The sequence below is a fragment of the Silene latifolia genome, chromosome X (genome assembly GCF_048544455.1).
Source record: "Silene latifolia isolate original U9 population chromosome X, ASM4854445v1, whole genome shotgun sequence".
NCBI classification, from domain to species: domain Eukaryota; kingdom Viridiplantae; phylum Streptophyta; class Magnoliopsida; order Caryophyllales; family Caryophyllaceae; genus Silene; species Silene latifolia.
The window spans coordinates 42954246-42966408 of NC_133537.1; the positions used below are offsets into that span (position 1 = coordinate 42954246).

The 12163-nt window shown below is 35.0% G+C and overlaps 2 protein-coding genes across 4 annotated transcripts; both read left to right on the forward strand.

Moving 5' to 3' along the window:
- Positions 1-1996: 1996 nt before the first annotated feature.
- Positions 1997-7861, forward strand: LOC141623263 (transcription factor TGA4-like). Of its 3 annotated transcripts, none has more exons than XM_074439353.1 (9): positions 1997-2222; positions 3762-3986; positions 4106-4183; positions 4761-4820; positions 4906-4983; positions 5071-5128; positions 5761-6032; positions 6567-6794; positions 7418-7861. In XM_074439353.1, the coding sequence occupies exons 2-9, from the start codon at positions 3828-3830 to the stop codon at positions 7571-7573; spliced, it is 1089 nt and encodes a 362-aa protein (XP_074295454.1). In that variant the 5' UTR covers positions 1997-2222; positions 3762-3827; the 3' UTR covers positions 7574-7861. The 3 variants fall into 3 exon arrangements, with proteins under 3 accessions (XP_074295454.1, XP_074295452.1, XP_074295453.1); XM_074439351.1 differs by lacking the exon at positions 1997-2222 and adding an exon at positions 2478-2701; XM_074439352.1 differs by lacking the exon at positions 1997-2222 and adding an exon at positions 2652-2756.
- Positions 7862-8682: 821 nt separating this feature from the next.
- Positions 8683-10812, forward strand: LOC141623264 (transcription factor TGA4-like). Its single transcript, XM_074439354.1, has 6 exons — positions 8683-8769; positions 8850-8918; positions 9003-9142; positions 9514-9789; positions 9915-10154; positions 10499-10812. Exons 2-6 carry the CDS (start codon positions 8876-8878, stop codon positions 10613-10615), a joined length of 816 nt encoding a protein of 271 aa, XP_074295455.1. The 5' UTR covers positions 8683-8769; positions 8850-8875; the 3' UTR covers positions 10616-10812.
- The last annotated feature ends 1351 nt before the right edge of the window (positions 10813-12163 follow it).

Sequence of the window (12163 nt, forward strand, 5' to 3'; positions counted from 1 at the left end):
CACAAATCAACCCAAAAAAGGAAATAGGGAAGAAAACGTGAATAATCCGTAAAAGAAAATAGGGAAGAAAATGGTGAATAGGAGGGAGTATAATTACTATAAAATATTTTTATAAAATAAAAGCAAAATATTATCTAGTCACACAAGTTCAATTTGCTCGCAAGTGTGTCGAGTCGAGTCAACGTGAGCTCGGCTTGAATCGTTAAGTTCTCGAGCCGAGCTTTAATCAAGCTAATCGCGAGTTGTTTCGTCTCATTATCACCCCTAAAACCCTAATATAAGCCTTGCTAAAGTTCAAAATCATTTCTAAGAGTTAAGCTCAATTTCGACTTGAAAGTAATATGATTGAAGTTGATCCTAATTTAAACCGAGCCAACTCAAAAAAACTCACGAGCAAATTTAGTTATTTTAAAATCATATTTATAGACTATAGTCTCTCCCTCTCTCTTTTTTTTTTTTATTATTATTACTCCGTATTTTTTTTATTTTTTTTATTATAAAATAGGAAGACTTACTTTGGATAAAAAAAAGGATCAATCATGCATTGATGTGAAGCACTGTTTGAAAAGGCGCGTGGAAGAAGGCAAGGTTGTGTGTATCCGCCAAAACGTCAACGGAATTCCACGTCATGGAAAAGCATAACGTGCGCTAGGTCTACCTACATACGTCAGGATGCACGAGTGACCTGGCAAGCATAATAAAAAAAAAAAAAAAAAAAAAAGGAAAGTGGAAACATGATAATCGACAAGGACGAGGACAAGGGTAACGCAAACTGGACTACAATTAGTCAATCACAAACCAAAAAGATAGAAGTAAGAGACAAGGCACGGCATCACAATTCACATGTACAAGACCTTCCTTTGCTTACTTCATCATCTCATCTACGTAGCTACCAACTATCCACTACTCTTTATTAGGGGTTCATCGTCCTACGACAATATAGAAAAGTAAAAAAATAAATTAAATGAATGAACGTATAAACTATATATGATTTACAATTAATTGCACATAAATGTTCCTACTTTCATCATAAATATGTATGGTATCCAAGCACAATAAAAATATTTACAATTGATTGCATACACAATTGGTGGAAGAAGTTGAACTTATAGGTAAAAAAATCAAGTTCCTTAAAACAAAGTGGTTAAGCTAAATTCAATCGATTTTGTAAACAAGACGACTCTGCAAATCCTCCTGATTGAGTGATTGGTATTAAATTAAAGTTCCTTAATAACTACTCCCTCTATTCAACTCCATACTACACATATTCCTCTTTGGTTCATTCAACTCCACACTACACCTTTCTATATTTGGCATTTATATGGTCAATGTTGTCATAATTGTATCATCTTATTTACATGAAATGTCACTACATAACCTACCATATTTGACAATTCTATGATATTATCCCACTTTTTCGTTTTAATAAACATTATTTATCATCTACTAGTTGTACTTATATTAATATAATAAATTTAATTTTTCTTAATACTTGTGCATAAAGCATATAAGTATCATGTAGAGTTGAATAGAGGGAGTATGTAGTAGTATTCAATGAGTCCATTTTGTCTAGGCGTTTTAGCTTTCAGAGATATATCGACGATAAATATCTGATCATCTGATTACAACAATCATTCTCCATAAATAAGTTAAACTACGAGTATCTCACAATAAAATTGGAGTCCTTACACCCCTAATTATATACACACATATGATCCATTCACTAGTAAACACATCATATAGATGTTATTCACCTCAATTTTCAATATTGAACATGCTTGAAATTATAGAATCGTGTTCTACCCTCTATTCTCCAAATAGATAGACCTAACAAAGTGCATACAACTTTAGTTGCCGAAATTACGCAACACTAACGCACTATTAGTAAGAGAATGAGATGAAGGTTGATCCCCAATTTGGAAATCCTGATTGGCTTACCATTTACAGACACGCCCATAATGTATTATATATTATCAGTTATCACTACTCCTCCAATATCTCTCCCCATTTCTTTTTTTCTATTCCACGACAAATAATCAAATAATTATCTTAATGTATCAATACTTTTTTCGTTTCGATCAATATTAAACAACAGATAATTATCTATCGGGACGGAGGACAAAGGGAGTATATCTTTTGTTTAATCCAAATTAAATACTTCCTCCATTCAACTCCACTCTATCACCCTGCTTTTTCACGTTTGCCAACGCGTGTTTTACGCGGTAAATATCGTTAGCTACGCATTTGCAAAAATTATAAAAGTTAGATATTTTTAATTTACTCGTAAAGACGAATCAAACAAGATCTCACATGAATATATTTTCACTTATGTATTAAGAGAAAATCAAGATTGAATGTGCATTTGTAAATAGTGTAAAAAATAGAAATAAGTAGAGTGGGGTTGAATGGAGGAAATATTACTTGTAGTAAAATACTTGTTTATCATTGTTGATGGTTGGTTTGGTTATATATTTTTTAAGCTAATTTAATTAAGAGTAACCCTTTGTGTCTTCTCTCTTAAATCTTAATTACTCACTATCCTCTGATATTATCGAAATTTGAGAACTGGAATCTAGGGTCTTTAATCTCCAGAATCTTTCCGTTGTTCAATTTAGTCAACTTAAATTGATTCCTTTTTTTTTTTTTTTTTTTTTTTTGTTCTTCCAAGATACCCACAAATTAATTACCAACTTTAAAGAAGGTACTACACCTACTAATTATAGTTGTTTGAAATTTTTGATTTTTTGTGTTGTTGGGTAAGTTATTTAGTTTCTTAACAATGTTTTTTATGATCCGTACTTCCTCTATTCAGTTCATTTCGATACGTTCATTTCATTTCTATAGGTTTGTTTAAAGTGCTTCTCGCGTATGGAAATGAAATGAATAGAAGGAATACTGGTTTTGTGTACCTTTGATAATTATTTACTGCGTACAGTGCTTTGTTTAGTGTTTTATTAGATTAGATGTTGGATTGAATCCTAATTGAAGTTGGGAAGTAAGATGCTGTTTTGATTCATGTTCGTGTTTGGTAGTTTGGATTGTATGGTTTAGGTGTATATATATATATATATATATATATATATATATATATATATATATATATATATATATATATATATATATATATATATATATATTATATATATATGTTGGTGTATCTGTAATCAGTGGTAGAGTTAGGATTCTGAGTTAGGGGGATTGAACATAGATTGGAAAATTTAAACGAGTTAGTAATGCAATAAAATAGGTAACTTAGGCAAACGTCGAAGATTTTGATCGATAGTTGGCAGTCACTGTTTGCATTCATCGTCAGCTTATTTCTGAAGACCAATTGATGAACATGGTCTTAATAACGCCAATCATGATGTGTCATTAATCAATAATTACCCATTTTTAAGTTTTCATGCTTTGTCTTTATATGAATTCGTTATGCTTTGTATGATCGATCATATACGATCAGGAAGTGAGAAATGATTAGTTAAATTAGCGAGTTGTATCAATGTGACATTCATGAAATTCGTTTCAAATGATGGATCTTCACGAAGAAAACCACATGGAAAATGTAATTATGATTTATGTATCAATACAGTCATTTTATCTGTAGGAGACATTCTCATCTTGTTTGTCCTTCACCAATTCGTCTGTTTTTCTGCATATATTTTGCTTGAGCTGAAATGTGTTTTGAATCCCAGGTCATGACTATAGAGTACGACTACTCAATTTTTAATACTGACATGAGGGTTACATTTCGGACACTGCAGATTTGTAGCGTTGATGAATGTCTTTACAGTTTCTACTGACCTTTTCACTATCCTTTTTAAACAAATATGAATACACCATCCACTCAGTTTGTCGTGTCGAGAAGGATGAATATATATGAGCCTCTACACCAAATTAGCTCGTGGGCGGACACCTTCAGAGACGATGGCTGTTTGAATGTGTCTCCATCCACTCTTTTAGAAGTGGAAGATAATATGAATAGCTCGGTACGCTTCTTTGATACTGTGTTTCTCTCACAGTTGACTCAATGTTTTGACATGTTAATGCTTCTCTCATGTTTATGTTAAATTTTTGTTTTGTGTTTTTGTGAACTCAATAACTGTAGTCTGAGGATGTTTCACTTGGAGGCCCTGTGGCACTTTCGAACAAATATGATCAAGGACCCTCTAGACCTATTGATAAGGTATATATTATTTTCTCTATGCTGCTTATGCCGGGTCAAACTATCATTTTAATGGAGCCCAATACTCGCCATTACTGATTTTGGATGAATGAATTATCAATGTGAAAATAACAACCATACATTGCAATTCTCAGTGCCATTTTCATTATGGGTTATCTGGAAACAACCATTGTGCTGTTAACAGGTTTCATACACCCACCTTTCCTTTACCTCACCGTTTGAGGAAGCCTCAACACACTTTGGCCATGTTGTTGATTACTCCGTATAAAGTATCACTAGCTTGGTTCAAAGTTTAGTTAATTTTTAGCTCGGTATTAATGAGATTGAAGAACTATGGGATATATTTGCGTTCATAGGCAAGAGAATCAAGGCATAATCCCAGTTGACATGCCATTACTTCTGGACAGAATTCAGCCATTACACACATGTTGCATTTACATCTATATGATCCATGCTTGATTTTTGACTTGAGGGTTTTTGGGCATAATGTGAATTTTGTGCAAGAAGAAACTCTTCAAATGCAACCAATAAAAAACCTTCCTTGCTGAAATTTTGATTTTCTTGGTTACCACTTAAGGTACAAAGACGTCTTGCTCAAAATCGCGAGGCTGCTCGAAAAAGCCGCTTGCGGAAAAAGGTACACAGTAAAGCTGTTTTCATATGTTTAATTGTGATTTGATGAGATTAATATTGTTGTTAACATATTTGGTGATTTGTTGTAGGCTTATGTTCAGCAGTTGGAATTGAGCCGTACAAAAATGATGCAGATGGAGCAAGAGCTTGAGCGTTTAAGGCAACAAGTAAGGCAAAGTTCCCGTTGCTTTAACATATTAATTACCTTCTTATAAACTGGATATTGAGAAAAATACTTGAATGGTTGACTCTAGGGTGTGTACAATGGTGGTGGGATAGATCATCTTTCATACTCTGGGGCTGTAAATTCAGGTTTGTCATATAATTCTCCAGTATTTCTATCTAGAAATATAGAATTATGAACCTCTTTACCTAAACATGCTCAAATGTTCAATGGTTAGAATATTGTGTTCATTTTGGTTTATGCAAATATGATGGGAAAAAAAGCTATGGCTCATTATATTATTTGCGTTTCCCGTCTTATATTGTGAAGTAGCTGTCCGTTGATGCAATTCTCAACTCAAATTTTACTATGGGTCATCCGAAGAAAGCCTTCATATGCTCTTATGTAAGGTAAAGATTACAAGATTGCACATATCCAGCCCCTGCCACTTGCCAGTGCCCGGAAGCCATGACTTTGGCTTTAAGCAGATAGTAAACCTTCTTCTTGACTCTGGCCAAGTCCTATGTTTAAAAAAGCCTCTATGTCTTTTCAATAATACCTCATGTACCTTTGTTAGACACTCGGCACTTAGGAACTTGGTATGTCACTTGGACACTTCATTTTAAGCAAAAGAACATGAAGTTTTCAAAAATATCCAAGTCCAACACTTAAACATACCCTTTTGTCACATACTCCTAAGTCCGAGTAACTTAGCCTGTCATAGTCAATGATTTTCAGTCTTCTTTGCACTTTGTTTATGCTGTTCTTTTTCGTTTTGTAGGGATTGCTGCATTTGAGATGGAGTATGGACACTGGGTTGAAAAACAGAATAAACAAGTTTGTGAACTTAGGAATGCCTTGAACAATCATAAAACTGATGCTGAGCTCCGAATTCTTGTAGACACAAACATGAAACACTACTCCGATCTTTTTCGATTGAAAGGTACTGCTGCAAAGGCTGATGTAAGCTATCTCATGTCTGGCATGTGGAGAACCTCATCCGAGCGCGTTTTCTTGTGGATAGGAGGGTTTCGTCCTTCAGAATTACTAAAGGTGACACTTTTTCCGACTAAGATCAGATATGCCTTTCCAGTGTCGTTTATGTGAGATGGTCTCACATGTGAAACCAACACACTAACTATTGTTCGTTGAATTAGAAGGTTAATGAGCTGGTCTATGTATTTTGTGATACTCTTATATTTTAGCAGGCTCTTCTAGTCTTGCTAGGCGAAGAGAAAGTCCTTGGAATCTTTCAAGTATAATACCTGTCATAAACTCACACTTAAGATGGTTATATTTTTTGGGTGTGAATAGAACTATAAAGGGAATTCTGATCTATGTTGCTCTGCCTCTAATATTAAGTCGCGTACGCGTGTTGGACACTCTACATTCGGACATGGGTAACAGTGTAGGACGCTTGGACATTGTAGTTTAGACCAAAAACATGAACTTTTTTCATAAAATAGCTGAATCCAACGCTTAGAGACGCAGCCGTGTTGGATGCTTCTTACCGAGTCTGAACAACATAGGTTTTGATGCTGATGGGACTCACACACATGTTTACACATTATTTGATGATGTGAACAGGTACTTGGTCCTCAGCTTGAGCAATTGACTGATCAACAAGTCCTGGATGTGTATAACCTGAAGCAATCATGTGAGCAGGCTGAAGAGGCACTTTCACAGGGAGTGGAGAAACTCCAGCAAACTCTAGCCGAATCTATGGCAGAAGGTCTATTTGTAGAAGGAGGTTACAAACCGCAGATGAATAATGCCATTGAAAAACTTGAAGCTCTAGTAAGCTTTGTAAACCAGGTAAGCACTTCACCTTAGTATATTTTCTCAATGGTTGCTTAATGTAACCTTTTCCATGAGATCTAAAGATCGTTATTCTTTTTTTTGTGAAGTAACTGTTGGTCAATGCACTGAGCACTGCAATTTTCATCACAGGTTGTTCAGAATTAGTATTTTTAGCATTTGACACAGGGTAAGCAAGTTCACAGACAGTAGAAAACCTAAAAAACAATGAAGCCAAAAAATATGATTTTTTTTTTATGTTTTTAAGTTATATGTTATTGCTGTATGAATTCGTCCTCCAGTAAACAAATCTCGGTCTAGATTTTCTTCCCTCATACTTAGAATCTTGTCTCTGGACTTGGAATAAGGTTGCGTACCTACGGTTTCCTTTACCCGCTTTTAGTGGGGGCCTTTGAAGGCACTGCATAACAAGATTGTCTACGAATCTAGCTTTACCACCATCACTGCTACTACTATGGCACTACCATAGGCGCTCTTGGCCGTGTCATGTAAGACCCCTCTGTTGTCAAAATAAATAGACATACAGAGTTACTAAAGGATTACCTGTCATGAAAATAACTGAGATTTTTCCGATGTTTCACAGACATATAGTAATAAAGTGTTGTGCTTTTGTACAACAGGCAGATCATCTAAGACACGAAGCGCTTCAGCAAATGCTTCGGATATTAACAATACGACAGGCAGCTAGAGGGTTGTTAGCTCTAGGAGAATACTTCCACCGTCTAAGGGCTCTTAGCTCCCTTTGGTCTAGCCGTCCTAGCAACTCACGTCCTTGATAATGTTTTCATCACTCATTTCCAGGAATATGCTCGTGCTATTCACGTATAGCATTTACACATTCTTGAAGCAACCACCTTTGTACATAATAGTAGCAAATCCCATTTTTTTTTTTAGGCTTTGTACGATCTGTGAACTTGAAAGTTTGATTTTGGATGTGATTTATCATTCCAGTGTGTATCACACATATGTATTGTGTAAATGACAAGGTTGTATATATCATCAATTTTGTAAAAATGAACCTTAGTGTTGCACTGTTGCCTAATAAAAGATGCGGTTGCATTTCATGACTTCAAGACATTGATGAGCTCTCCAACGTCTCCGTTCCCTTGGGCAATCCCGGGATGTGCACTGGCTGTGACCACAAGGGCAGTGAGGTCTCTCCTCTTCGATTTTTCACACCAATGCATCCCCTGGACTTACCTCAGGATGCACATATAGCAAAATATATACATGTAGCTATTTTTCGTTGTAATTAGTTATGTAAAATTTCTACAAATATCCTAAAAAGTCGGTAAATTTTAATAAAATATCCTTAATTTTACGGTGTGGATTATCCTTACATGTATTGATCAATTGCCCGTTAGATTGGTAAAACTTTTAGAAATATTCTTAAATACTCAAAAGTTATAAATAAGTTGAGTTTCATCTTTTGTCAAAGTTTTAGGGGGGTTAAACAATATAAACTGATAGTAAATGCACAAATTCTCATTATAGACGGACACTATCCGTCTATACGTATAGACGGATACCATTTTACCTCATAAAATATCAATTTGCCATAAAGTGGGAAGCACATGGGGGGTGCCCCACCTTGTCCCCCCTACCCATTTTATTAGAGGTCTTTACCCATCTGTTCGCCCCACCCGTCTATACCAAGACCTATTGTAGTAAATGATGAGATCATGTTGATAGTAAATGAGAGGCACTGAAAAAAAAAATGAATTGTAATGATGAGATCATCTTCACACATTTATAAAATATTTGATAATAAACAAACAAAAGTGGATGATGAGATCATCATCACACATTTACAATTAAGTCGAACGCAAATTCTTATTTAAGACGGACACAATAATATGAGGCATATTTAAAAAAAAAAAAAAAAAGGTAGACTCATGAGATCATCGTCACACATTTATAAAGCACCGCCTTATTTTGTATGTACTCTAGTACACTTTTAACATTCTTTAAGGTATAATGACGTCTTGCTGAAAATTGCATGTTTAATGGTGATTTTATTGATTTAATCACACATTTGATGATCTATTACAGGCATATATTCAACAGCTGGAACTGAGATGGAGCATGATCTTGAGCGATTAAGGCTACAAGTAAGCCAAAGTTAAGTTTTTTTTTTTTTTTTTTTTTTTTTTTTTTTTTTTACATTATTAATGACTTTTCACATATATTACTTGAATGTTTCAGGGTCTGTATACTGGTGGTGGGATTCATCATCATTCACACTCTCGGTCTCTTCATTCAGGTTTCTCACTTATTTCCAGTGGTGGAGCGAGGCAGGGGCGAATTTTGAAATTCTAGTTAAAATTTTCGAATTACAATTCGAGGTTGTCTTTTACCATTTACCATTACTCGTCCTCCTCCGCTGATTATTTCCCTACTGTTTGTCTTATAATTGTACATAAATTCCTACTTGATGCATAATGTTTCTCAGCAGTAGAATTAACTCCATTATGGTTCATCTTTCCTATCTCCCTATCGTCTATGTTACCCAGTTGTTCATATAACCTTCATTGCATACCCTTGTTGGCCACTCGATACCTGAACATGGGTAATAATCACACATGTGCACTTCCTTTTAAAGAAAAAATAAATAAAAGTTGTCTTAGAGGCGCCTTTGTGTCGGATTCTTCTGAGTCTGTCTGTGTTGAGTAACTAAATGGTTTGCAATCTACTTGGTGGTTCTTTCTTTTTGTAGGTATCATTGCTTGCATTTGAGATCCAGTATAGACAATGGGTTGAAGAACAGATGAAACAAGTTTCTGAACTTAGAAATGCCTTGAATACTCATAAAAGTGATTCTGAGCTCCAGATTCTTGTAGACACCAGCATCAAACACTACGCTGATCTATTCCAATTGAAAGCGGCTGCTGCAAAGGCTGATGTATTCTATCTCATGTCCGGCATGTGGACAACCTCATCTGAGCGAGTTTTCTTGTGGCTTGGAGGGGTTCGTCCTTCAGGATTTCTAAAGGTATATGGTTAGTTTGTTGGTCTCACATCTGGAAACATACAAGTTTTTGTTTTCAACAGAATTATATGTCCTTCAAATCTTTACATTATGGAACATTGGCAGTTTTCTTGTGATGATGCAAACAGATACTTCTGCCTCAGCTTGACCCATTGACGGAACTACAACAACTCATGGATGTGTGTAACCTTAAGCAATCATGTGAGCAGGCTGAAGAGGCACTTTCACAGGGAGTGGAGAAACTCCTGCAGCGTCTAGCCCAATCTGTGGCGGAACATCTCTTACAGGAAGGTAACTACAGACCAGAGTCACCAGAGATGACTAATGCTACTGATAAACTTGAAGCTCTTAACATCACTCTAAACCAGGTAAACACTCATTTTAGAGTATTTTCTCAATTGCTGCTTAACTCATCATTTTCCATCAGACTTACGGACTCGTTATTCTTTGATTTTGGAATATGATAGAATATAACAAAACGATTAACCAAGGTGGGTTATAATATCTCTACACTTCCAATGCTACTATTACACTAAATTACCCTAGTATTTCAAAGGCTCCCGCAAATGTCAAGATAGGACCCTTAAATTGTCGTTATTAGTGAACATAAGAAAAACATACAGAGATTGTTTCAGGATGACCTTTAAAGAAAATCGTTTCAAGATATTGATGTGTTAGACGTATAACAAAGTGTTGTGCCTTCATCCAACAGGCAGATTTTCTCAGGCGCGAAACCCTGCAGCAAATGCGCAGGATATTAACAACAAAACAAGCAGCTAGTGGATTTGGTAGCTCTAGGAGAGTACTTCCACCGTCTAAGGTCTCTTAGCTCCCGTTGGTCTAGCCGTCCTTGCAACTCACGCCTTTGATTATGTCTTCTATACCCATTTCCAAGGATATGCTCTTGCTATTCACTTATGATAAATAACATGTACACATTAATGAACCAAAAACCTTCTGTGGCTTTGTAGTTTGTACTGTATGTCTTGGAAGTGAACTTGAAAGTTTGATTGATTTTTTTATAAAGCTGTTCATGGGCCGTATCGCTTAATAACCCGACCCATCCGGCCCTTATTTTTAGCGGGCTTGGATACAAAATTTTCTAAAAAATGGGCCGTGGGCTGGACAAGCCCGACCCAATTAAGCAAATGGGCCGGACATGGACACGAGCATTTCCAAACGGGTCAACCCGCCCGGCCCACTAAAAATATAAGATAATAAATTTTTAATTTATTTGTGTTTATTAATTGTTTTATATTATTAATAATGATTTTTTTAATGAAAGAAAATAAAAACATATTTTTATTTAATAAATTCGAACCTAAACCGTTGGCCTTCCAATCTCCATGCTAATTAAATCTTGATTGTCTTTCCAATAGGCGCATATATTTAAAACACCGCTAATTTCCGTGTATTACAAGTTACAATAATGTACACATCCAATCTTTACCTCTACCCTTATATGTATTCCTTCACTATCCATATATATTATACACCTAACTTCAAATTTCAAATCAAGGTATGAGATATAAAAAATTGTTTAAGTTGAAGTTATTCTATACCGAATAAGTAATTAACAGTTAAAGTTTAGTGTTATGGTCCATTAGCCCATGGGCCGGCCGACTTTTGACTAAAGGGCGGGTAAGGGCAAGGATAATTCATAATTGGCCCATAATTCTGACCCGGCCAGCCCACTATAGTCTTAAAGGGCAACTTTTTTCTTCACGGTCCGGCCCATGTCTGGCCCAAGCCCGCATTTGAACAGCTCTAATTTTTTAGTAGCCATTTTCACCCATTAATAGGATTGTGTTTGGTTTCGTTTCACAGCTATATTATTGTAAAATCGCCTTACACAAGACTAACTCATAATCCCTTATATAAAAGAATGAGAAAAATTCAAAGTTTTTCCGCCTAAAACACTTTCCCTATTTTGATTTGATCTTTTACTAGTGTAGATATCGCGCAATGCATGCGCGGTATATATAGATTTTTATTTTTTTAGTGTATTATTTATACATTTTAAATTTAAACCTTAATCTATCTATCTATATCTATATGACTATATATATATATATAAAAGAGAGTTTTTTCGAGCGATCTGAGAGCGTCCACATCATCAAAAATCAATTTAGGAAAGTATAATTTTTGATGTAAAAAATAAAGTGGAAAATTTTTTAATTATTATAATATGTATATTTCCTAAATTATATTCAAGTGATATTTCCAATTTTTATATCAAACTTTTACATTTCATTTGGCAAAAAAATATCGTTAAAAAAATTATGAAAATAATATAATTAGCTTTGTGGAAAAAAAAAATGTTATCATTAGAGTATAGATTTCATATTATTTGCACATATTAAAGATGGTGTACTTC